Source organism: Hemicordylus capensis, chromosome 2 (genome assembly GCF_027244095.1).
Source record: "Hemicordylus capensis ecotype Gifberg chromosome 2, rHemCap1.1.pri, whole genome shotgun sequence".
NCBI lineage: Eukaryota > Metazoa > Chordata > Lepidosauria > Squamata > Cordylidae > Hemicordylus > Hemicordylus capensis.
Window position 1 is genome coordinate 237544193 of NC_069658.1, and position 27554 is coordinate 237571746.

Consider the following 27554-nt stretch of genomic DNA (forward strand, 5'->3'; position numbering starts at 1 on the left):
TCTTCCTGGTAGCCACTGCCCCCTTTTCTAGAGGGTGGGCACCAAAAGCAAACCAAAGTAACAAGAGAGCAGGAGTTCCCTTAGCCATCCAGGACCCAAGCCCTATAGAGCTTTCCAGGGAAATATCAACCTCATGAATTGACCTTGAAACAGAGCAACAGCCAATGAAGCTCTTTAAAAAATGGCAGGGTGTGTGGCCAGTGCCAAAACACTCAAGCAGTGTCTTTTCAAAAATTGGCCCCAAGTTTTCTGAAATGTGTGCGATATTTAACATAATGATATTCTTTTCAGAGCAGGCAGATTTAAGAGGTTAGTCTTGCATTGCATTGTTCTACATGGGAATTTTTTTTTTGTTTCTGATTTTTTAACTGTGCTTTGGCACTATCAGAATTTGAACATCCATGCCTTCTGATGCTTATAGATTTTTTATTTCATTGACATACGACCCAATATTGGAACAAATGCAGTAAGGTGAAAAGTGGCACCCAAGATAATAAAATCCTCTCTGGTGCAGCCTTCAACAATGAACAGAGAGTAATATTATAGACCCCTGCCTCCTAAGTTGAACAACCTGGGTTCCATCATCCAAAAGTGAATGGTCACTGTCAGTTATCCCTAATGTACAAAACTGAACTGGAGCATAGAAATCACAAGACTCGTTGCTGAATTAAATGAAGTCAGTAATCTACTGACAACATATGCATATTCCGCAAGATTAGGTGGTTCATGTTCCCACTTACCACTTTAAAGATTCAGGGTATTCAATTAGGCATACAATGTTGCTACAGAGAAAGTATTAAAATAAACTTTCCAAGGCCTGCAAGGCATTATGATATTCAGATAACCTGTCTGCCTTCCCTGCAGTAGAGACCTCCTTGTATTTATGGGTTAGCCCCAAAGCTAATCCAAAGCTAGTCCTGGATCCATTCCAAAGAATCACCATCAAAAACAGTGGCTCCAGTCCAGATTTAGTGGGGATATAATTCTTCTCCTTTTTCAGTAAAGATCAGATTCCATCTTTAGATTTCAACATTAGATGCTCCTTTGTATTCAGACCAGGTCTCAGAAGAATAATGAAGCATTTGGGAATGAATATGCAAACCAATAACCCAGCACTGGAGGCCAAAATAGAGAAGACCTGCACGGCCACCATGTATTTCCCCTGTGTGCTCAGGTAGGCAGGCACAAAGGACACCCAAACACTGCAGAAGACCAACATGCTGAAGGTGATCAACTTGGCTTCGTTGAATGCCCCAGGCAGCTTCCTGGCTAGGAACGCCACTGTCAAAGAGATGGCAGCCAGGAAGCCCATGTAGCCAAGGGCACCATAAAACATGGCAACAGACCCCTGGTTACATTGCAAGATTATCTGTCCAGGTTGGGAGTGCATGTCGGATTCAGGGAAGGGTGGAAACTTTACCAGCCAGATGGTGCAGATGCCAACTTGAATACCGGAGCAAGAAATGACAATGGAGTTGGCCAAACTCTTCCCCAGCCATCTTCTCATCCTGTTCCCTGGCTTGGTGGCCATGAAGGCCAATATGACAGTGATAGTTTTTGCCAACACAGAGGAGACGGCAACTGAGAAGATGATGCTGAAGGCAGTTTGACGGAGAAGGCAGGTTACCTTTCCTGGCTGACCAAGGAACAGAAAGGAGGACAAAAAGGAAAGTAAGAGGGAGATTAGGAGAATGTAGGAGAGGTCCCGGTTATTGGCTTTGACTACTGGAGTCTCTAGGTATTTAATGAAGTTTCCTAACACAAAAGCCGTAGTGAGGGACAAGAATAAGGCAAGGGAAGTTAGGATGATCCCCAAAGTTTCTGTATAGGACAGGAAGTTTATAACCTTGGGGACACATTGATCTTGATTCTTGTTTGAATACTGATCTTCTGGACACATCCGGCAATGTTCTGCATCTGCAAAGGAGGACAATGATCAGAACCACTGAACTTATATGAACGTGGGTCTCCCCCTTCCAAACCCAAGATTTCAGCTTTTTCATGTGATACCCAAAGGAGAAATCCTCCAGAAAGCCATTTCACCTTATTTATGTGTGGAATGCTCTGCTAAAGGTCCTTTGATTTATAGGACAGTCAAAATAGACCTGAGGTGTACTCTGATCCTTGAAACGTATGCCACTTGCACACGAACATTTCAGCCCTATGGTGCCCTGTATGTCTGCCAGAAAACTGCAGTACATTATCGAGGATTCTGCAGACAGTCCTGTGTCTTTAAGGCTGAGTCTGTTCTATTCATTTGGGAGAAAAGAAAGAAGGGTGTGATTTAACACATAAAAAGAGTAGCACACTCCCTATAGTTTGTCCTCCAAGATCATTTCTTTCAACTCAGTTTGTGGAATTATTTATGCGGATGAAAGCCAAGAAAATGTAACAATAATGTAACAAAAAGCCAAGAAAAATGTAACAATATGTTATCTTAGAAGCAGCAACAGGGAGGTGGAGTTCAGATGAGGAACAAGAAGTGAAGGGGCAGAGTGAATAGTTAGAAGATTTAGAGAAAGAGCATGCAGATGCTGTAAAGGTAAAGTGTGCCATCAAGTTGATTTTGACTCCTGGCGCCCACAGAGCCCTGTGATTTTCTTTGGTAGAATACCAAATGGGTTTACCATTGCCTCCTCCCGCGCAGTATGAGATGATGCCTTTCAGCATCTTCCTATATCGCTGCTGTCTGATATTAGGGATGTGAAAAATGGTTCAAAGTCAAACTGGTTCAAATTTGAACCAGTTCAAATTTGAACCAGTTCTGTTCGACGGTTCAAATTCGAACCAAATCGGGCACTGGGTTCGACCTGCCAGTTTGAATTCGAACCGAACTGAGCCTGGTTTGATTTAAACTAGTTAGAACTGGTTTGAGCCCCCAAAACTAGGTTGGTTGGTAGGCACCCATGGGTGCCAACTACCACCCAAACCCCAACACAATCTGACACTCCTACGGTTTTTAATGATTTTTTGAATTTTTAAATTATGTTTCTATTATAGCCTATGTAGAGCACCTAGGGGCACAAATGTGGGGTGGGTGCTATGCAGCCAGGGGTGCCAACCACCCACCAAACCCCAAAGCAATCCACCCACCAAACCCCAAAGCTACGATTTTTAATGATTTTTTTGAAGGTTCCCCGCCAATTTTTACATCCCTCCCATAGGGAATTATGGGGATTAGAGGCAGCCCCATTCCCCCACCTTTGGGGTGTGTGTGACAGGGCACCCCAAAGTGGGTCTGGGGGCATGGCAGGGCTGGCCTCCACCCCACTCAAGGCACCCCCAAGTTGATAGGATTTATTGTTGATTAATCAGGAATTTTTAAATAATTAATTTCTGGCTTCATTGGAAACCATTGCCTGAGCCTTTCCATTCAGAAAGAACATTGTGTGCCCTTTCACCTTAATAGCTTAATTGTTGTGAACCGAACTCAGAGTTCAGAGCAATAAGCAATTAAGGTCAGTGGGTGAAAAGGCACTCAGTTATTTCCATTGGAGCCAATGCATGTCTATGGAGCCAAAACTCAATTCTTTAAGAAGTCCTGATTAATCAACAATAAATCCTATCAACTTGGGGGGGGTGCCATTCAACTTGGGGGTGCCATTCCACAAAGGTGGGGAATGAAGCACCCTCAAATCCCCATTATTCCCTATGGGAGAAATGCAAAAATTGAAAAAATCTTCAGGATATCATTAATAATCACAGGAGTGTCCGATTGCTTTGGTGTTCGGTGGCAGATAGGCACCCCTGGGTACCTACCACCCACCCCACTTTTGTGCCCCATGGTGCTCTACATAGGCTATAATGGAAAAATAATAAAAAATTCAAAAAGTGATTAAAAATAGTAGGAGTGTCTGATTGCTTTGGGGTTTGAGTGGTAGTTGGCACCCATGGGTGCCTACCACCCAACCCAGTTTTGGAGGCTCAAACCAGTTCAAACTGGTTCAAATTAAAACTGAATCAAAGGAGGCTTTGAGCAAAACCAAAACCGAACCTCCCCACCCCAGTTCAAACCCAGTTCAGATTTGAACTGAACCAGGCAAACCGGTTTTGTGCACACCCCTACCTGATATAGTACCAGTGGAGATTTGAACTGGCAACCTTCTGCTTGTTAGTCAAGCATTTCCTTGCTGCGCCACTAAAGGTGACATGCAGATCCTGTATTAGCTGCAAAAGCATTTTATGAGGCGGGTCTCACAATCTGTGAGACCCGCTTTTGTTAAAACTGCGGGGAGAGCGGGCTAAGCCTGCTCTCCCCACAGACGAGCAGGCAGGGAGCTCTGGGCAGCCAGATCAGCCGCCCACATGATGGCCGGCCCCGTGACGGAGCCGGCGGGGGGTGGGGGGAGTGGGGGCCACTCTGCCCCCGCAAGCCCCAGTATGCCCTGCGCGAGCGTGCAGGGCATACTGGGGAGACCCCCGAGCCGGGAGGCGGCTTTTCGCCTCCCGGCCGGGGGTCTACTCATGAGTAGGCATGGTGTGAAGCCACGCCGCGGCTACTCACGAGCCTAAAAAGTAGGTTTGCTGGAGCGCTCGCTCTGCAAACCTGCTTTTTAGCAGGGGTTCTCGAGCGGGTTACCCACTCAAGAACCACCAGACTCAGCTGTGAGCCCGGTGGTTCTTACAACCAACAAAAATTGGGCTAGGCTCTCCTAGCCTGATTTTTGTTGGTCGTGAGAATTGCCCCTATAAATAAAGAGTAATAGTTTACTTAATCTTCAGTAGTCTCTTTGAGTCTGAAGTATGGTGCATGACTCAGAAGGTATTCCAGTTCAAACATGTCTCGAACATCTTTCCAAAACACTCCTGAGCAAAGCGTTCCCCATTTCCCAAATATGACTCTTTTCTCTGGAGCCACCTACCTTCCTGAGAGGAGATTGTCCCTGCTGAGCATGGGCGACAAACATAACAGCAAATTGGTTTTTCTTCCTGAATCATTTTGGCATATCCAGGGTGACAGCTCTCAGCACACCTGGAATGAGGCAGGGTCTAGAGACAAAGGACACAAAGGAAAAAGTGTTTAGGGGTATTTTCATCATGGGCAATAAATCATAAGAGTCCAGAAATGATTTAAGAGTTTCTCCAGCACAAGACCTGCTTTTATTGAACCCTAGCCCTTTTTGAGAGAACTACTTTGCCGCTGAACCTCCATATATGCCTGAACACCCATGATGGAAAGAACTTGGGCCACACTTTATTAAGTGTCCAATACAACTCTGCAGCAGTGGAATCAGGAGCAAAACACAATTAACTAGAGTGAGGGCACCTCCAACACTGTGGGAGACAGCCTGCATACCAGCACTGCTTTCCCCACTCCAGGTTAGGGATGAGCATGAGCCAATTCTGCGCCTTCTCTCAAAAGTGCTGAAATGGTTCAAGCACCAATGTTTGAGCCAGTTCTAAGGGGCAGGGTGTGAGTCGCTTAAGATGCAGGTAAGGTGCTCCTTACCTGCTTGCCCCCTCAGTTTTTTTTAAAAAAATCTCTGGTTTTGGGCAGATATTTTTAATCAATATTCCCGATTCTGGATCAATAATTCTGATCTGATATTGGCTTCCCTATATAGGATTGGAATTATATCCAAATTATTGGGGATATCGAAGCAGATCTGATATTTCTAATCTGATATTGCACAGGTCTGGTAATTTTTCAGTGGAATGAATGATGTTTGAAGTTGAAATCCTACAGATTTAAAACTGTTCTTTGACTTACTTTCCTCAAACACATCAATAATTTCTATTGCATATATTTATATTCTTGAACTTTCCTAGCAGGGTAATCTATGCAAAATGACTTTGCCCCATATGAGGGCTTGGCCACAACTAGCCCTCAGTCTAACCATCTGCTGCCACCAAAATAAGATCTTTAGCTTGTATGACTGGTTCTACTCCCAGTCATGGAAACCTCTGTCTTTCAAAAACAATATCAACACTCAGTAGTGTGGTCAATAAAATGTTCAGGTAGGTGTGAGGTAGGACTAAAATAACAGATAGAGACACCAGTAAAATAATGTAAAAATAAGAACAGGTTTACTGCAATAAAAAGCTTCAAAAAAAAAAAGTACAGGAACAAATAATAAAAAGTTGAGTTGGTGAGAGTAAAGGTAAAGGTAAAGTGAGCCGCCGAGTCAGTGTTGACTTCTGGTGACCACAGAGCCCTGTGGTTGTCTTTGGTAGAATGCAGGAGGGGTTTACCATTGCCACCTCCTGCGCAGTATGAAATGATGCCTTTCAGCATCTTCCTATATCGCTGCTGCCCGATTTAGGTGTTTCCCATAGTCTGGGAAACATATGTTTCCCATAGTCTGGTATGTTTCCCATAGTCTGGGAAACATACCAGCAGGGATTCCCTCTGGAGTCATTTCCCCGAAAGTACAGCAGTGTACAAAACACAAAACAAGAAGCTTGCTAGCCCCCAAGGTCTAGCAGTTTCCAGTAGGAACAGTTCCCCTACCTCTACCTTTGCTAGCAGTTTCAGCCCAAACCTACTTTACTAGAATTTTAGCTATCTGGCTCACAGAACACTCAGAGGCGCTTTCTCTCACAGAACTCTTCTCCCACATGATGAACCAATCAGGGAGTTTCTTCCCTCAGGCAGCCAGAACCTTCTGTCTCTGCCTGGAGACAGCCATTCATTCATTCATTTATTCATTCATTTATTCATTTATTTATTTATTTATTAGTTTTGTATACCGCCCTTCCAAAATGGCTCAGGGCGGTTCACAGCATGATAAAAACAATTAAAACAAATTAACAATCAAAATCAAACTATTAAAACACAATAAAACTAATAAAACAGCTAAAAGCCCTGAAAATCAGGGCAACAATTTAAAACAATTTAAAACATTTAATCATTTAAAACCCTGGAAGGCCAGGCCAAATAGGTAGGTTTTAAGGGCTCTCCTGAAGGACAGCAATGATCTCAAATTACGAATTTCTGCCGGGAGTGCATTCCACAGCCCAGGAGCAGCAACAGAGAAGGCCCGCCTCTGTGTCGCCACCAGATGAACTGGTGACAATCTGAGATGGACCTCCTCAGATGATCTTAACGTGCGATGGGGATCATGTAAAAGAAGGTGCTCTCTTAGATAACTCAGACCTAAGCCATTCAGGGCTTTAAAGGTAATAACCAGAACTTTGTATTTTGCCCGGAAACATATCGGCAGTCAGTGTAGCTGTTTCAAAACAGGCATAATATGGTCTCTCTGGGTTGCCCCAGAGAGCAATCTGGCTGCTGCATTCTGAACTAACGGAAGTTTCCGGACTACATACAAAGGCAGCCCCATGTAGAGCGCATTGCAGTAGTCGAGCCAGGAGGTTACAATTGCAACACATTGTAACTTTCCCTCCAAAACTCTGCAGCACCAACTTAATCTCAGACTTCCCTCTCAGAGGCTGTGATGCTGTCCTGCATAGCCTGAAGGAGACGCAGAACAAACTAAACAAACCATCAAACGAAACAGTAAGGGCGCTTTCTAGACTAGACCATACAACGGGGTTAGGACGTATCTCAGAAGTGTGCTTCCACACTTCCTGTGTCATGACACTGCAGTCCCTAGGCAGACAGCAGGGTACCTTTCACATTTCCAATGCCTTGTTTCGCATCTAATCACTGCGATATAGAGCTAGGATGTCGTATATCCGTTGTGAAAAAGTTGCTTTTTTTTAGGTTGTTAGTTGCTGCTGCTCCTACTGTTTACGTTTCGAATGTGACTTGCCCAAATGGAGGCATTTTGCTGGTGATGAGCAGCTAGTCCAGGAAACGCAAAGGAGTCATTATTCCTTCACACCCCATCAACCAAATTGTGGCTCATGTTGATTTTCAATGGAGTACAAAATCATAGGTTTGGTGATTCAGTGATTAGGTGCAGCCTGCTTGCATGGGGTTGTGCATCTGTTCAAGGTTCAAGTTCTGGACTCATTTTGGGAGTGTTCCATAAACCACCTTCACACCTGCCTTGGCTTTGGCCATCCATACTTTTAGTTACAGCTTGTTTGTGTTACTGCAATCTGCTGAGCAGGGGGCCGCCTTTCAAGAGTGTTTGGAAACTGCAGCTGAGCTGGTCCAAAAGGCAACTGCTCAAGTTGTGACTGGGGCCAGTTCTGACTGCAAATGCAGCATTAGGCTGGATGTCAGCCATTCTCCCTCCCTGGCCTTCTCTGCCCCCCTCTTGCTGCATCCTGCTTTGAGTATTTGTGGTTTCAGCCTGTAAGTTGGTTCGGCAGTATTCCTATCCCTTTTAGTGCTGCCTGTAGTCCACAACAAATGCTTAAAGCTTTACAGATGCCATTGACTAAACAGATAATTTCCCCTACCTTGTTAAACTGCCAGGGCCATACAATGGCTTCTGGATGAATGATGAATTTTGCATCAAGGGATCCCTGTCCTGTGATGCTCCCGATGGTTACTCGACCTTTAGATCTATTGGGGAAAACCACCCAGTTCACAATATCAAAGTGGTCTGCCGTCTCCCCATTCTCATCCACATACAGTCTCTCCAAGGAAGTGTTATAAAATGTTCTCAGAAAAGCATGAAGCTAGAATGGCAGGAAAAACCACAGCATTTAGAAAGCATGAAACAATTCAGGATATTTTAGCCCTGCTTACTTTGACCTCTATTCATTTACGAGTTTGAGTCAGTACTCATCCCTTCTGGATTTCTAATTGTTAGGTATTATTTTAATTCGCAGTCACATTGAAGCTGAGTTCCACTCCCGAGTCCCCCACTTTCTGCTTCAGCATCTTGGAGATGACTAAGATGGGTTAGCAACATTCCGCTTGTAAGTTTGGCCTTGCCCCCAAGGAGGATTCTGCCAGCACATTCCTCTATTACAGTCAGGCACAGTGAGGCAGGCCACTTGGTGACAAGATGATGGGCACCATTTAAGCCTTGAAAATGGTGACTGAGTTAATCAACTGATACATATGACTAGATGTTCTGTTGGCATCATTTGGATTTCCTACCTCAGGCATCCAACTGTATAGGGCCGGTGTATTTGCATTGGGATCGAGGGATGAAGACCATACTAGTAAGTTCATAGCACCATCTGCCAAGGCAGATATAAACATGTGCTGATCTCTCCCAGGGCCCAAAGGGGAAGAGCAGATAAGGCAAAGCTGGTCAATGTGACCTCATAGACCAGCCTTCCCAACACAGATTTTTAAAAAAACCATCTGGTCCTTACTGGTCATTTCAAGATCCACATTTCTGTTTCAGCCTGTACACTTTCAAGCATTCTAAAGACAAACACTCTGGGCAATTGTTAGTGGAGATCTGGGTAAAATTTCCCGGGGTTCCTCTCTGCCTTGTCAACCCAGCTGCTACAGAGCCTCTGTCCTGCAGATCAGCAGCTGGTGTTGGTGGTAGGGTTTGCACAGGATTCAAGTCCTGGCTGATGCTCAAGGTTAGGGCCATAACAAGATGCACCATAGCAGTACTAGGCAGCCTCAGAATGAGGGAGTTATCCCCTGAATGAAACAAAACCAATGATTAATCCCCTGATGAAGGAACTCTCATGAATATTGAGGTCTAGTCTCTGCATAGGAGCCTCTGGATGAAATCTGCAAACACAGAAAAGCTGCACCAGTAAAGAGAGTCCGACTTCACCTAAGAAGAATGGGTTACTCCCTGGGCACCTAGAAGCAACTAAAGAATTGGGTTAGGGCGGGGGCAGTCTTCTGAAGTCACAACATGGATCTCCATCACAAGCCTCAGAAACTGGAAATGTGGACATTTGGAGCCAAGATAAATCTTCAGAGTTGAATAAAGGCCTGAAATTTTCAGTATTGCTATCAGGGTGGGTGGGTTGGGTGATTGGTGGGGGAATACCTGCCATGGCAGTAGCTTTTGAAATCCTGACCCATCTCCTCCTTCCATCATCATCCACTTTGGTCTAGATGAATATGCAACATTTAAGGCATGTGCCAAAGCCTGGACACTGTTGTAAACATTGTAACTATTTTGGGACAGGACTCTTTCAAGCTCCTCTTGGAGCAAGGTTGCCAGTTTCACATTTTCTCTGCATCTTGTCCAGCCTTTCACAGAGAGCACGTGCTTTGCATAGGAACAATGAAATGCTTTCTTCCAAAATAGGTTAAGAGCAGGGGAAAATGGTAGATAGTACTCAGATTTTGCCTTTTTGTTCACCTTCACTTCAAAGGAAAAAGAACCAAGGTTGCGCCGGAGTTTATCAAAGTAATAGTCCAGATTCATGTTGATGTCTTGAAAAGCTGTCATGATCCAGACTTTCACAACATTTGTCCTTAGTTTTTCTTTCAGCCTGTCTTGTATTATCAGTACTGGATTCAATGCAGAGAAAGAGTCCCCATAGTAAATAAATACATTGACTTGGCTCCACATCAGAGAGGAATCAAAGGGAAATGAATGTGAGTTCAGAGTTTGTAATGACCATCTTTTAGAAAAGGCAACACAAATCCCTTTCTGGAGGAGCATAGGTGTCAATGTACTCATGAATCTGTCTCCATTGTCATTGTCCAGAGCAAAGAGAGCAACCCATGTCCATCTGAAGTGCAGGAGCAGTTTCACAATCCCCTCATACTGGATTTCTTCTTTTGGAACCGTCCGGTAGACAAAAGGATACTGAATCCTATTGCTGAGGACATGAGCAATGGAGCCATAGCTGACCTAAAAAAGGAAAAGATTTGCACTTTGTTTCTTTTGTTTTTGTTGTTATGTTTGATAAGGAGTACAAAGACTGGGCCACCGTAAGTGGCGCAGCGAGGAAATGCTGGATTAAAAAACAGAAGGTTGTCGGTTGGAATCTCCGCTGCTACTATATTGGGCTGCAGCAATATAGGAAGATGCTGAAAGGCACCATCTCATACTGCGCAGGAGGAGGCAATGGTAAACCCCTCCTGTATTCTACCAAAGAAAACCACAGGACTCTGTGGGCACCAGGAGTCGAAATCAACTCGACGGCACACTTTACCCTTACAAAGACTGAATGCTTGCTATATTCTTAAATCTCAACATTCTTGCCATTGTTATGAGTGGGGTCAGTGTGGGGGGATTCCTAATACATGGTAAGGACAGTTGGCAACACAATCATTTTTTGCATGCCCTGCTCCAAGAGATACATTTTGGATTCCCTGGGCCATCAGAGAAGAGCAGAATCAAAGAATGTAGAGTTGGAGGATCTGAGAAGTCCTCCAGTCCAACCCTCATGCAGGGAACTGCTACAGCTTCCCTGACAGATTACCATCCAGCCTCTGTTTGAACAACTCCAGTGAAGGAGAGCCCACCACTGCATGAGGCAGACTGTTCCACTGTCCATCACTCTTACAGTTAGGAAATCCCTCTGAATGTCCAGGCTGAATCTGCCTTCTTGTAATTCCAAGATATTGGTTCAAGTTCTACTCTTAGGAGCAACAGAGATCAAGTCCCATAAAGTTTCCATGAAGTAGAATGCTTCAGATATTTGAAGAAAGCAGTCAAATCTCTCTGGTTTGGCTCTTTCCCCCCCAGGTAAACCTGCTGCTCACCTGTTCCCCATAGATCTTGGCTTCCAGACCCACTGATCATGTTTGCTGCCCTCCTCTGCACTGTTCTGTTTCTCTGTTTCCTTAAAGAAGATGCCCAGAACTGAACCCAGTGGCTGAACGTGAAGATATAGGTAAACACAGGACGAGTATTTAAAGGGAGAATCCTTCTCATAATGTGGACCTTCCCCAACTTGCCTATCTGCTTAGAAGAAGGGTTTCTTTTCTTTTTAAAACTTGGCAGAAGAAACGGCAGAAGAACAAAGAAGCCAATCATGGGCATTTTCTCACCCCCAGCAGCGGGGTAGGAGGTCGGAGGATTGTCCAGCCGGGCCCTAAGCCTCTTGCACACTCCCGAGAAATGGCCACGTTTTGGCAAAGATCGGGTTAGGAGGAGGAGGGGAAAATGATGGTCTGCTAGCCACAATCTGGGTAAGACAATGGTGGCTGACCTACATCGTGCACCCAGCACTGGCTCAAGGGTGGAAGAAAAGCAGGTCCCAGCTCATTGCATGCAGATTGCAATGATCACATCTCCCTTCTCCTACCTCGACTTTTGCCAACACATGGCGATTCCTTGGGAGCGCACGCTCTGGGAGCCTGCTTGGCCACTCCTCCTACCCAGGCATGAGAACAAGCCCCCTATGAGGTTCTATGAGATGGTTGATGAGATTTGGGGCTCTGAGCAATTAAGTCAGGGCCAGGGGAGTAGCAAGGTTGGAGTGGGCCCAGAGACAAGATTTTAAAATGGGCCTCCTGCCTCACTGAAGCTCAGTTCATGAAGTAAAGAAATTTTAAATGAGGCTGAATAGTGGTAAGAAAAAGCACACACACACACACACACACACACACACACACACACACACACACACACAAAATATAACAATAGAACATCATCCTAAATTATTTTTAAAAGGTTTTGTAAATTGTGGATGATGCACGTCATTTAATGGTACTAGAGAAAGACATGCTGTTCTGGTAGCTCCAGGTCTTCACACTCACATCAATTTCAGAGGATGAATACAACTGAAGGAAGCCCGGGCGGGTGCGTGGCTGAGGAAGTTAGTCATGTGACTTGCCTCTGGGGGCCCCCTCAAGGCAGTGGGCCCCCAGACAACTATCTCCCCTTTCCCTATTATAGTTATGCCCCTGGTCAGGGCCTATGCTCCATGGGCTACCCTCTCATGTTTCCCCTGGCCAGGACAAACAACATCTCTTTCAAGCCTCTTTCCACTTTAGCTCTCTTAACCTTTTTTCTTCTTCTGTCTCACTTTTTGTTCACTCTGTTCCCTCTTCTTGAATTCTCTGGAGAGGTTGCAAAATTGGATTATATTGAAGCTTATTTCGTCTCTCTTCCACACCACCACTGTTCATACCTGTGGGATTTTGTAGATGCCTGACATGGCTGAAATTTGAATGGAGATATCAGATTCAGCCCCTTCAAAAACAGCCAATGGGTGATCCCGTCTTCCACATTTGTAGTTTGGAATATTGTTTCCCCCACCAGACAGGAGATCAACCATGGCATCGGAAGTGGTCCGTCCATCAAAATAGGTCTCATAGATGTTGTAGCCCAGAGTGAGGTTGGGTAAGAGGCTGGAGTCCTCATTGATGTCCTGGATGGCAAAGAGGAATGATAAGATGTGCCAGTACCTTGGATCTCTCACCCTGCAACAAGAGAGAAGACAATATTTTTTTCCTATATTTAATTTTTTAATGTGTTATTAATGTGTTTTTTCTATTATGATTTTATCTTTTTATGAATTTTAAATGCGTTATGTGTTATGTTTTTAATTCTGTACACCACCTAGAGATTTTTATACTAGGCAGTATATACATTCAATAAATAAACAAACAATTTCTTGATTTTCTGCGACTGTATACTTTCGACGTTGAGTTTGTTCTTCCAGTAGCTCTACAGTCTCCAGCCCTGGTTGCTCAGCTGAAGATCCTGAATCCTGTAACCAATTTTTCGATAAGTGCCCAAGTACTCTAGCACTCGACACAGCCCTTGTTGACCCGGGCGATGATCGATCCGGTATAGAATTCATTTTTCTTGTTCCCACCATGGTTATGGGATTAGGCACACTTAGTCTGACTTCTCAGCAGAGGCCTGTCTGGTTTGGGTCACCCTCCAGCATAGCCCTATGCATCCTCGAAGCTTGCAAGCCTCTTACCTCATCAAAGTAGTGCCCGGCGGTAGTGCCTGACTCATTTGCTAGTAAACGGAGAAGAAGTGGGAGAAGTTAACTTCCGGAGAGGAATATACTTTTTGTAATCTCCCTAATTCTGCTATTCATTATCTTGAACAAAATAAACCATGGATACCAAACTTCAAAAACATCAGTTAAGCTTTCCCTCCTTTTTAAAATGGATGATCTAAAGCTTTACGGAAAGTCACCATCTGAAATTGAGTCATTACTCAATACAGTTAGAATTTATAGCCGTGATATCGCAATGGAGTTTGGACTGGACAAATGTCCTATATTGGCAATAAACCAAGGAAAAATAACAACTAGTGAAGGAATTGAGATGCCATATGGAAACAACATAAAGAGTCTGTCACCTGAGGAAAGTTATAAGTATTTGGGCATTCTCCAAAGTGACAAGATCAAGCATGCTGAACACCAAAGTTAGTAAGGAATACTGTATATCAGGTGAGGAAGAAAGACATTGAAGTCCAAATTTAATGGTGGTAACACTATCAAAGCAATCAACACATGGGCAATTTCTGTAATCCGATATACAGCCAGTATTGTTGATTGGACACAAGAAGACTTGGATGTGCTGGATCGGAAAACCAGGAAAATAATGACCATTAATCATGCCCTGCAACCAAGGAGCGATGTTGATAGGCTGTACCTGCCAAAAAATGAAGGTGGATATGGAATGTTGCAAGTCAGACATTTTGTTGAAGAAGAAAAACGAGCATTGGTGGAATGCATGCATGCATGCATGCATGCATTCATTCATCAAACTTATATACCGCCCAAACTTTCGTCTCTGGGCGGTTAACATAAAACAATTAAAACACATATAAATGTTAAAACAAATCAACAGTTTAAAATCAACCATAAAATTAAAACAGACAATTTTTAAAAGTTGAGAAAGCTTGGGTGAAAAGATGGGTTTTCGGGTGTTATTTAAAAATTGCCAGAGATGGGGAGGATTGTACCTCAGCAGGGAACACATTCCACAATCTTGGGGCAGCGACCGAGAAGGCTCGTCTCTGTGTAGCCACCAAATGGGTTGGCGGTAACTGGAGACGGACCTCCTCAGATGATCTCAATGGGCCGTGGGGCTCATAGTGAAGAAGAAGCTCTCTTAAATACCCAGGGCCTAAGCCATTTAGGGCTTTATAACTATAACTAGCACTTTTGTATTTTGTCCGGAAACCTATTGGCAGCCAGTGTAGCTCCATCAGTAAAGGAGTAACGTGGTATCTCCAAGATGACCCAGAGACCAACCTGGCTGCCGCATTCTGAACCAACTAGTTTCTGGACTATGTACAAAGGCAGCCCCACGTAGAGTGCATTACAGAAGTCAAGTCTGGAGGTTACCAACAGATGTACCACTGTTTTGAGGTCATTGATCTTGAGAAATGGGTGCAGCTGGCGTTTGAGCCAGAGCCGAGAGAACCACCACCTCAACCTGAGAAACCAGGGAGAGGTGTGAATCCAAAAGTACTCCCAGACTGCAAACCTGTTCCTTTTGGGGAAGTGTGTCCCCATCTAGAACAGGTAGATCAAAATCATCTCTAGAGTTCTGACCCCGCACAATAAGTACCTCCGTCTTATCTGGATTCAGCTTCAGTTTATTCTCCCTCATCCAGCCCATTACTGCTTCCAGGCAGGTATTTAGGGAGGATATGCCATTTCCTGAAGAAGTTGACATGGAGAAGTATATCTGGCTGTCATCAGTGTACTGGTAACACCCAGCTCCAAATCCCCTGATGATCTCTCCCAGTGGTTTCATGTAGATGTTAAAAAGCAGGAGAAAGTATGGAGCCTTGAGGGACACCATACTTAAGCTCAGATTTTGAAGAGCAACAATCTCCAATTGACACCATCTGGAATAGTCCGAGAGGTAGGAGCGGAACCACTGTAAAACAGTGCCTCCCATCCCCAACACCCTCAGACGTTCCAGAAGGATACTATGGTCAATAGCATCAAAAGCTGCCAAGAAATCCAAAAGGACCAACAGAGTCACACTTCCTCTGTCAATTCCCAATTGGAGATCACTGACCAGGCCTGCAATTGCTCAATTGTGAGGGATCTAATGCAGGCTTCTTTAGAAGAGGTCTAATGATTGCCTCCTTAAGACAAGGAGGCATTCTACCCTCCCTCAGAGAAGCATTTATTATTTCCACCAGGCTGTCTACAACAGCCTACCTGCTAGACAGAACAAGTGACGTTGGACAAGGGTCAAGAGAACAACTGGTAGGCCTCACTGCTCCAAGCAGCTTGTCCACATCCTCAGGAGTCACAAACTGAATCAGTCTATGTGGTTTTCTTACAACAACATACAAGGTGCTCAACCGTCTCATCTGCTTCCTTGCATAACCAACACTTACTGTCTTTCTCAGTCTTATCAATCTTTGCTTTTATAACATTTGTTTGTAGTGATTGTTCCTGGGCTGCAAAAATGAGACCTTCTGTTTCTTTCTTCAGTGTCCGTGGAGGTTCCCCCTCCCCAGCCAGCCTCAATGATCCAGGCCTCTCAGAGGCCCATTGCGCAGCTGCTGCGGCCTCCAAAATGGCCGCTGTGCTTAGGGGGAAGGCCCGAACAGGTCAAATAGCCAGCCGAACAGGCCAGTTTGGGCTGCATTGAGGCCGGAAGGTGGAGGGGGAACCTCCGCGGACACCCCCCCCACTGCCTCCAACAACTCTCTTGAAGGGGGTAAGTGCCTTAAACATTTTTTAAAAAGTTTTTTTAAAAAAAAGGTCCGCAAACTCCCGAACACTCCGGGGGTGTTCGGTCTGGCATCAGACTGAACAGGGGTGGTTCGGTTCAACCCCGAACAGTTAAACCCAACCGGTTTGACGTCGAACCTGTTTGCACATCCCTAATTGCCAGTAAGCAAGAATTGGTGGAATCATCCGATTGAGAAGGTCACAGAAAATGAGGAGGCAAAAATCCTTTGGGATTTTCGACTACAAACTGATAGGCATTTAGTGCACAATACGCCAGATCTGACAGTCATTGAGAATAATCTGGTTCTGATCACTGATATTGCAATCCCAGGGGATAGACAAGTCGATGAAAAACAATTGGAGAAAATAACTAAATACAAGGACCTTCAGATTGAAATTGATCGGCCCTGAGAAAAGAAAACAATAGTGGTTCCAAAAGTTGTTGGTGCCCTTGGTGCAGTACCAAAAGAACTTGAACACCACCTTGACACCTGGGGCATGGATAAAATTACAACACATCAGCTACAGAAGGCCACACTACTCGGGACAGCACTAATACTACGACACTGTCTTTAATTTTTCTTTAGTTATCTTAGACCCTTGGAAAGGGCCCGATAATTAAAGTACCAAATCCAGTCAATAACATCTGGTAGACTGTGTGTAAATCATCATCATCATCATTGATCTCAGTAGTAATTGGCACTCTAGATGCAATTCCAAAACACCTTGAAGAGCACCTCAACACCATAGGGGCCACAGAAATCACCATCAGCAAATTACAAAAGGCAACTTTACTGGGAACAGTATTTTGCGACAATATCTATAATAACAACAACAATATTGATAATAAAATTCAGCCATCCCAGGTCCCTGGGAAGGACTCGATATCTGGCTAAAACAAACCAGTCAATAACACCTGTTTAACCGTGTGAACAAGAAATAATAATAACCTAATCTGTGGGTGGTTTGGGGAGGGAGGGCCCACACTTGCTTCCCAATACACAAGCAGAGACTCTGTGTGTCTCTGGTAACTCAGACAAACGAGGATCCCAGTGCTCTGGGAAGGGAAAACAAAGCTGACTTTGGCACTCCCTCCCCAGCCAAGAAGCGCCAAGTATGCCCAAGGCTGTCAGCCAAGAGCAATGCACCCACACACAGGGGAGGCAAGCATCTTTTCTTTCCTAGTCCTCAAGGCATGAGCCAATGTAGGCTGCATGATTACTGGGAGAAGTCTTTTAAAACTCAATGAGACTTCTTTTCAAGTAAACATGTGTAAGATCGGTCTGCTGGGTTGCAAGCCTAAACATACACGGGAGTGTCCAGAAAATCTCAAATATTTCTCATCTCTGGGGACCCCTCTGTACTTCTTGGGCCATTGATGTGCGGAAGTACTTTTTGTTTTATTAAGTTTCTGTCTGCTCACCACACGGATACCCTGTTACCATAGCATATCGTTTTGGAAAGCTTGTGGAAAAATTCAATGCCAAGGCTGTGGGGTAACTCACCCCACAGACAAACGAGGATCCCAGCACTCTGGGAAGGGAAAATAAAGCTGATGTTGGCACCCCTCCCCAGCCAAGAAGTGCCAGCTATGCCCAAGGCTGTCAGCCGAGACCAATGCACACACATATAGAGGAGGCAAGCTTCTCTTCTTCCCCAGTCCTCAAGGCATGAGCCCATGAAGGCTGCATCTTTGGAAAGATCATGCAAGAATTCAAGGGTTTCTTGAACTTGAATGGTTCTAACAGTCTAACCACTACACTGCACTGGTTCTCAGTGAAGGAACTATAGGACAGCCCAGGAAAATAACAGGGGTTGGAGACAAGAAAACATCAATACATTTGTGAATTTAAAAGCAAAAACAACAACTGGACATGTTCAATCCTTCACATATTTGCATATTACAGTTCCGCCCGTGCCCCACCAGTGCCACACAAATAGCAGCCCAATTTAAGCATCAACCCCCTGCACATTAATTTGGGATGAGGCCTCATTAAAATCAATGGGCTTTACTTCCAAGGAGTCTGGGTGAAAGCTGGAACATGCCAAAACAGGGTGTATGGGCTGGAATGACTGCTTACGAATCAAACCAGAGGGATGTGTTAGACACTGACTGGAGAATAATATTTTAGCACTGAAATATTTCCAATATTACACTTTTATTAACCCCTTTAGAGCTAAAACTGGAATGGAACAGCCCTGAACTGTTCAAAAGCCTGGGCTATTGAACACTGATCAAATGCTAATATAATGCCTTTATACAAATCAATGGTGCAGCCACACTTGGAGTACTGCATACAGTTCTTGTCACTCTATCTTAAGAAGTACATTGTAGAACTGGAAAAGGTGCAGAAGAGGGCAACCAGGATTATCAAGGTTCTGGAGCACCTTCCTCATGAGGCAAAGCTACAGCTTTTTAGTTTGGAAAATAGGTGACAAAAAGGAGACATGGCAGAGGTATATTACATTATGCATAGAATCGAGAGAGCGTACAGTGAGAAATGTTTTTCCCTCTCTCACAACACTAGAACCAGGGGTCATTCTGTGAAATGTAGGACCGACCAAAATAAAGGACTTTTCCCACTAAGAGCATAATTCATCTATGGAATTCACTGACCCGGGATGTGGTGTTCCAGGTTCATGAAGCCCCCAAATCTCTGTTAAAAGGTAAAAGAGATTAAAGTGGAGATAGGGATTTACCAGGGGAAATCAGAAAATAAGAGTTGTTCCTGTTAAGTAAGAAGAGTTGGAATGTGCCAGTTTAGAATCAGAGAAGCAGACATCCCCACGTAGTTACTTACTGGAAAACTTGGGTTAAGGGAGGTCTTCGAAAGTAGTATGGCTGGAATCTACCATACTTGGGAGATGTGATTGCATGAATCAGGTGGTCTCCAGGCCTGTAGTAGTTCACTGCTTCATGCCAATCCCTCATCAGGTTCATTGGGCATTTTGACAGCAGCATTCCACAGGCTACATTATGCAGAAGCACTAGCAGGAGTAAGAGAAGCAACAGGCTCATTCTGGGTCTCTCTGCCACAGGCAGTCCTCTTTGTCACAGCTCTGAAGTCTATTATCAGCTCATTAGAAGAAGTTAAAGCCCTCTTGAGAGACAGATTCTGCAGTCACTTTGCTCTTATAGGTGGAATCTAGCTGTCGTTCGAGAGGTCAAGGGGTTCATTTGGACTCTCAGACCAGCAGGGCCCCCACCTGCCCAGAATCCCAGCCCTAGGGCTCTCTGGTGGAGGAGGTCTTTATTAGGGATGTGCAAAAAATTTCGGGCACAGAACGATCTGTGCCTGAAACGAACAATTTCGGGTGATTCGGGGCCGAACCGAATCACCCCCGATGCCCCCCGAATTTTTTCGGGCACGAGCCGAATCACCCGAATTTCGGGCACAAAAAATTCGGGTGATTCGGTTCATGGTTAATTTTTGGCGATTTTTTAAAGTTTTAGTGACTTTGGGGCAGTTCGGGGGCATAGCATGGGATTTGGGCAAAAGAAGTGGGGTGGGGTGGTAGTGCCTAATGGGTGCAGGCTACCACCCCAATTTCAGGGAGATTGGGCAAAGGGCTGATTTTTGGTAAATTTCTGAAAATTTCATGTCTTTGGGGCAGATTGGGGCATATTGGGGCAGAAAGTGGGGCCTGGGGCAGAATAGTGGGGTGGGGTGGTAGTGCCTCATGGGTGCAGGCTACCACCCCAATTTCAGGGGGTTTGGACAAAGGGGTGATTTTTTGAGAATTTTTGAAGTTTTGGTGACTTTGGGGCAGTTTGGGGGCAGAAAGTGGATCTGCCCCAAAATAGTGGGGTGGGGTGGTAGTGCCTCATGGGTGGAGGCTACCACCCCAATTTCAGGGGGATTGGGCAGAGGGCTGATTTTTTGAGAATTTTTGAAGTTTGGGTGTCTTTGGGGCAGATTGGGGGCAGAAAGTGGATCTGCCCCAAAGGAGTGGGGTGGGCTGGTAGATAGTGCCTGATGGCTGGAGGCTACCACCCATCCCCAATTTAAGAGTGATTGGGCAGAGGGGTGAATTATGGTGAATTTATTTGTATGAGGTTTGTCTTCATAAGGTGAAGTGTGCTAAATTGATTACTTCCTCATATTATTCATAGTAAAGGAAAGTGTGAAAAAGTGAAAGTGGGGTCATGAGAGTTGTTTAATTGAAAAAAATCTCATTTGCTATGATAGAATGAGAATTCACACCTCAGAAGTTTTTTCTGAGGTGTGAATTCTCATTCTATCATAGCAAATGAGATTTTTTTCAATTAAACAACTCTCATGACCCCACTTTCACTTTTTCACACTTTCCTTTACTATGAATAATATGAGGAAGTAATCAATTTAGCACACTTCACCTTATGAAGACAAACCTCATACAAATAAATTCACCATAATTCACCCCTCTGCCCAATCACTCTTAAATTGGGGATGGGTGGTAGCCTCCAGCCATCAGGCACTATCTACCAGCCCACCCCACTCCTTTGGGGCAGATCCACTTTCTGCCCCCAATCTGCCCCAAAGACACCCAAACTTCAAAAATTCTCAAAAAATCAGCCCTCTGCCCAATCCCCCTGAAATTGGGGTGGTAGCCTCCACCCATGAGGCACTACCACCCCACCCCACTATTTTGGGGCAGATCCACTTTCTGCCTCCAAACTGCCCCAAAGTCACCAAAACTTCAAAAATTCTCAAAAAATCACCCCTTTGTCCAAACCCCCTGAAACTGGGGTGGTAGCCTGCACCCATGAGGCACTACCACCCCACCCCACTATTCTGCCCCAGCCCCCACTTTCTGCCCCAATATGCCCCAATCTGCCCCAAAGACATGAAATTTTCAGAAATTTACCAAAAATCAGCCCTTTGCCCAATCCCCCTGAAATTGGGGTGGTAGCCTGCACCCATTAGGCACTACCACCCCATCCCACTCCTTTTGCCCAAATCCCATGCTATGCCCCCGAACTGCCCCAAAGTCACTAAAACTTTAAAAATTCACAAAAAATCAGGACTTTGCCCAATCCCCCTGAAATTGGGGTGGTAGACTCTACCCATTGGGCACTACCACCCCACCCCAAAATTTTGCCCCTGGGCCCCTTTTTACCCCCCCGAATCGATTCGGATTCGGATTCGGGTTAAATCCAAATCCGAACCGAATCAAGGGTGATTCGGGTGACCCAGATTCGGGCACAAAACAGAACAGGGGTGATTCGGCTCGGGTCCGAGCCGAATCACCCAAAAATCCGAATTGCACACCCCTAGTCTTTATGCACCAGTCATTTCAAGCACTGTGGAACAAAATTACTTCATGTTGTTTTTAGTTCTGATGTTGTTACAACTTTCCAAAGAACTTTGAGAAATCCCTCCAGCTTTGGCAAGGAGAAGAAATCACTGTGATTTGGATAATTATAAGGGGAAGCATCTTCTCTGCAGCTTCCCCAACTCGCTGCTGAAATGTCCCTACTGAGCATGACAACTGGAATAAACTTGATCCAAATTGGCCCATGCATTGCAGTGTGGTTAGGAGGGAACACACACACAGCCCTAACCAAGACTTAGACCAAGAAATCACTGACAATCAATGGAAAATATCTGGAAGTCCTTCTCAATGCTTTCTTCTTCTTTAAACATCAAAGATGAAATTAATAAAATATGGACTAGATGGCACCTTTCCCCCTCAAACTTAGCTGCGACAAATCCAGATAAGTCCCACTTGTTTTTGAAAGGCTGCAGGAAAAACAGTTCTTTCTACCACCAATGGTGGTCTTGTTCATGCATATACAAATTTTAGCTACAAGTACACAAACATATTAAAGCAATGTTAAACACAGACCTAGAGTTAAGCCCAATGAATTATTTACTGGACTTACTGCTACAGTCTCAACTCACCATTTCAAGCAAAGAACTCTTTAGCCTCCTAACTATATCAGCAAAATTTGTCATCACCTCACAATGGAAGAAAAAAAGGGCACATTTCAATTAGAGCATGGTTCAACAGAATATGGTCTACAATGGTTAAGGATAAAGTTTCTTTACTGCTGAAAAATGATACTGATAAAAACTTAAGTGCACTATACTAGGCACTTATGGAAATATATAGAAGAGGGTAAGAACCCAATGCATGACCCTAGCTGTCAAGGGCGCACCCTCCCGCAATAAATCAACGCGGCAACGCCACAGCTGGAATGTGTGGGATTCAAATTTTTTACTAGCAGCAAAGCAAAGGCAAGTGTACGTAGGACAAAGTCACTGGAAAATAACACATTTGGTTTTTTTGGGTTTTTTAAAGATTTTATGGTGCTTTTATTAGTAATATAAGTAAAAACAGAAAAGGTTACATCTCTGAGAGTATACATGATTACACAGAAGAATAGGTCCATCATAAGAGCCTTCTCTACATGCAAGATACCAAGATAGCAATATTAGTTATATATATATATATATATATATATATATATATATATATATATAAAGAAATGTTAACATAAAACTCAGTCTACCCTCAATAAAATTACAAGCCTAACAGTGAACCAAGATATAGAGGGGAGGGCCAAAACCGACAAAAAGTAACATCAGAAAAGGAGGAAGCTATATACATGAAGATTAAGATTAATGCTCAGGCACGGAGCATTTCCATAACGAGGGTCCCCTCCCGCACCTGCTGACGCAAAAGTATCATTAAACATATTAATAATTAATATTATTAATATATTATATCCATTAAAAACTTATATTAGTTTCGTACCTAAACAGAAAGAGCATGAGTTCTCAACTCCAAAGTAATAATATAAAAATAATAAATAGTATTGTTTTTATAACAGTATAAAAATATGATTAATGAATCTCAAACAAAGTACTTAGAAGGGTCCCTCAAAACAGAACAACATCCCGCCAGAGTGTAGAGCTCAGCGCCAAATCATGCAGCAAAATCTTCACGCTTATTTAATATCATTTCGTGTTTGGTTCTCCTCTCTACTAAAACACAGCAAGAAAATCTATAATAACGTAATAAAAATATAGAAAATGCAGAAAGAAAAACATTTCAGCTCTCAGCTGTGAAGATCCCGTTGAAAACCAGAAAAGACAGAATAAAACAGATCTGTTATGTGAGGGAATATATATATAGGAAACAAACATATAAAGAATGGAGGAACAGTTTTTGAACCTCTTGTCTGGCTCCCCCAAGTATCAATATGTTGAAATGATATATAAAGGAGTTGCTCATGAAGAAAGAGGATGCTGACCACCCCAAAAACATGAAATTTGAAGTGAATTTTTCTTGATAGCGCAGAGCTATATTAAAATTATCAGCCCTAACATGCCAGTAAGATTACAGTTTTTCATATATCCATGACTGGTATCCAAAACCTAATATACAAAGATATAAAGGTAAAAAGTAGACAATAACAAGGGATAAAATTACAGTAAAATAACTGGCTGGAAGCTCTCTCATCATTTTGGGGCCCAGCTAGGGTTTCCTTAACCACAATCTTATACAATACCATCAAAACATGTTTCAAATTTTACCCATAATATAAGAGAAATTGAGCTTTTAGTTTAATGATTTCCCTCTTACAAGATTAGTAGTAAAAGCAATTAACAGGGAATATAAAAGCATTTCTTCAATTAGCAGGAACTAATTACATATTCAAAACAACAACACAACGGTAACTATGACATATATGAATGTTTACAAGAAAAAATGTTTAAACAGATTTCCCTAACCTCTGTTATATTTGGGGGGATAACACCACAGGGGATACCATGAGAGAAAATAACGAAGAGACCTTATGATTTCAACCTGGTTACTTCAGTACCTTCTTTCTTTCTTTCTTTCTTTCTTTCTTTCTTTCTTTCTTTCTTTCTTTCTTTCTTTCTTTCTTTCTAATACATTTTTACTCTGCAACAAATCAAAAGATGTAAAGAATCTCATTATTTTAAAAAGACATAGAAGGGAGGGAGAAAACATATTATTTAATTCCAAGGAAGTTCTAAAAAAGTTCTAGATCCGGCAATAAGGTGTTCTGAAAACATAAAGATTGCGGGGGGGGGGAGAAGTACCCCCTTCCATGAAAGTAGGCATCTCGTAAAGATTCTGATGTGTAAAACACAAAAGAAAAAGTTTAGAGTACCAGCCGTAAAATGTCTTGTCAACGCTAAAATGCCAGTGCAGTGAATAAATCAGAGTTCAAAGTGAAAGTTACAATCTTCTTAAATAACAGTTTAACATGTATTCATGACTGGTATCCAAAGCCTATTGTAAAAAGACCGAAAAGAGAAAGTGGAAAATAAACAGTAAAAAGGGGGGAAACAACAGGTCAAATAAAATAAAGAATTCCCTCTTACAAGATTTTGGATAGAGGCAGTTAAGTAACATGGAGTGTAAGAGCAATTCTTCAATTAGCAGAAACTAATTACATATTCAAATCGGTAATACAGCAGCATCATGCCATGTATGAGTGTAAAAGCAAATTTTTCATATAGCAGAGACTAGGTGCATATTCAGATCAACAGTACCGCCACATTCATGATATATATGAATGTTTACAGGTAAAAATGTTTAAACATGTCTCCCTAACCTCTATTATATTTTTGGAACTAACATCACAGGGAATGCAGTGGGGATGGAATTAAAAAAGAAATCCTAATAGTTTCATCCTGGTTACTTCAATACTTTTTTTGTTTTTAATACTTTTTTTCTCGAAACAAATCAAAGGAAATCAAGAGTCTCATTATTTTTGAAGAATGGAAAAAAAAGGGAGGAAGACATGATTCCAAAGTATTTCTTATACTGCATCAAAAACCAAACAGTAGAAAGATCCAGTTCCAACAATGGGTTAACATAAGAGTTTTGAGAAATTTTGAGAGAGTTCCTGGCCCAGAGATAAGGTGTTCTGCTGTAGACATAATAAACCGGAACTTATTCCATGCAAAAATCTACTCATGGGAAAGGGTGAAGAGTCTCCGTTTCAATCCAATTTATTCTTTCCATTTTTCTGGTGTTAAGTTTCAAAGGCTTTCATTGTTAAGTAATAGTTCTGAAAATCAAAAAGATAAATAGAATAAAAGAGTACCCCCCTCCCATATAGGAAGACTTCTCTTAAAGGTTCTTCTGACGTGTAAAGCAAAAAGCAGAAAGTTTAGTTACCAGCCATAAAATATCTTGTCAGCATCAAAAAGCCAGTGCAGTAAATAAATCAGAATTCAAAGTTAAAAAACACACAACAATCTTCTTGTGCTGATAAAAAAATAAACTGTAGTCTCTACAGCAGGAAAATAGAAGAAGAGAGAGGGGGGAAAACAACAACATCCAAGCAGGATTCGAACATCACAGCATCTTGTTAACACCGGAATGCCAAGACAGTGAATAAGCCAGAGTTCAAAGTAAAAATTACAATCTTCTAGCTGAAAGCTGAGCTGATAAAAATGTAGGCTTTAGTCTCTGCAACAAAAAAGTAGAAAAAACATCCATACAGCATCTCCATCGGTCAAGCACCCTCTTCCACCAGCCCCCTTCTTAGCACTGTAAATCATTCTATAATTGGTTCTAAGAAAGGCAGTAGGAGGTTCAAGAAAACAAAGTGAAAAAATACCAAGGATCTTGCATCTTGCACACTCCCAACTACAGTCCTCTCAGAGATTAGTTAGGAAAGAAAGAGTGGATAGATTGATTGCGAGGTCGTCTCTTCATCGGCTTTGCTGTTCCTTGCCTCTTCTATTCAGCCAGTTGCTTAAGCAGAAAGGTTCATTCTGGGGGCTCATCCAGGAAAATCTTCCCAAACTCCCCCTCGCCCAGGAAAAGGACCAAGCCCTGCATTTGCAATCCGATCTCCATCGTGTGATGAGAGATAATTTGGGCCAGATAGAGACAGAGGACCCTGGACAGCTAGTCCGGAGCCTCTCTTCGAGACGCCATGTTCGCGAGGAATCAGAAAATAACACATTTGAATCATCAGTCCATAAATCATAGTCAAGTGCCAAGTCCAATATGGGTCAATGTCAGAAGAGGGGTTGGTTGCCAGTTCCATAGCCCAGGGGGTTCTGAAAAGAGTCACAAGTCAATAGCCGGGCACAGGGTCAAGATCACTGGAGCAAACAGGAACAAGGTGCTCACAAACAGGAAGCTGGTACTGCACGCCAAAATGATCAGTTGAAACCAGCGCAGTGCAGAGTGAGTGGTCTGAGTTTATTATACCTCTTCAAGGTTAAATACCAGGTGAAGCCAATTAAGGCCCCGCCTGCCTTTGGAGCTGCAGATACAGATTGCTCCCTGGTCAGACTTTGCAGCCAAACGGCTGCTTCTTCTCTGCACAAAATGCTGCTCCTTTCTGCGGTCACATCGACGCTCCACGTAGCTCACCGGTCTGCAGCTTGGTCCTGGCTCCTCCCCATCTGAAGAGGGCAATGGCTCCCTGGCTGCCTCCTGCTGTTCCACAACAGCTACGCTCTCCATCCGTGGGGCTTCCTCCTCAGCATCAGGGGACTGTGGGTTAGGCAGTTCCTCCTCAGAATCTTCTGAATGGGACCACTGCCTGACACTAATGCTCTAAACTACATGCACTCTTGGAGAAAGCGAATGTTCATTTGTAAAATGAACATTCATTTGTGGCCCTTTTCTTCCATACTAAGTCTACGTGTTTTCTTGAGCTGGGGTCTGGGGACAATGTTTAATTCTTGTTTTTAAATGTTTTTAAATTGTTAGTTGTTGTTTTATTGTTTTTAATTTGTTTTAGCTTTTCATTGTTTTATAAGTTGTTTTAATTGTAAACCGCCCTGAGCCATTTTGGAAGGGTGGTATATAAATCAAATAAATAAATAAATAAATAATAAATAAATAAATAAATAAAAACCAGCTGATTCTAGTCTGATTCTAGTCTTCAAAACTGGTTATTGATTTGAAGGATGCAGGGGGAATTGATGTTATAAATATGTGTCATTGTGATTCCACAATATGATACCTACCTGTCATTGTATTTTGAAGGGGGAAATTCTAAATTTTTAAAATTTAAAATAATAAATAAATAAATAAATAAATAAATAAATAAATAAATAAATAAAAACTGCCAAAACAACAGAGACTTGGAGATGGAGACCCTCTTCTCATGAGCAGTGAGAAGGGCACCAGAGCAGCCTGCAGGGGAGATGGGT

At 43.1% G+C, this 27554-nt stretch overlaps 1 protein-coding gene across 1 annotated transcript; it reads right to left on the minus strand.

Annotated features, from left to right (window-relative positions):
* Positions 1-478: 478 nt before the first annotated feature.
* On the minus strand, positions 479-26699 carry LOC128346278 (vomeronasal type-2 receptor 26-like). The gene is made up of 5 exons (XM_053299417.1): positions 26602-26699; positions 24224-24306; positions 12874-13165; positions 4863-4989; positions 479-1917 (listed from the first exon to the last, which is right to left on the minus strand). The coding sequence occupies exons 3-5, from the start codon at positions 13018-13020 to the stop codon at positions 1007-1009; spliced, it is 1185 nt and encodes a 394-aa protein (XP_053155392.1). The 5' UTR covers positions 13021-13165; positions 24224-24306; positions 26602-26699; the 3' UTR covers positions 479-1006.
* Between the last annotated feature and the right edge of the window lie 855 nt (positions 26700-27554).

What these genes read in the sequence shown, in the direction of transcription:
- LOC128346278 (XM_053299417.1), bottom strand. Translation starts at nt 13,020, where the DNA reads ATGGTTGATCTCCTGTCTGGTGGGGGAAACAATATTCCAAACTACAAA. An exon ending in GCATCTACAAAATCCCACAG is followed by an intron (nt 4,990 to 12,873) that starts GTATGAACAGTG and finishes CTTTGTCTCTAG; the next exon opens with ACCCTGCCTCATTCCAGGTG. An exon ending in GACAATCTCCTCTCAGGAAG is followed by an intron (nt 1,918 to 4,862) that starts GTAGGTGGCTCC and finishes CCTCCTTTGCAG; the next exon opens with ATGCAGAACATTGCCGGATG.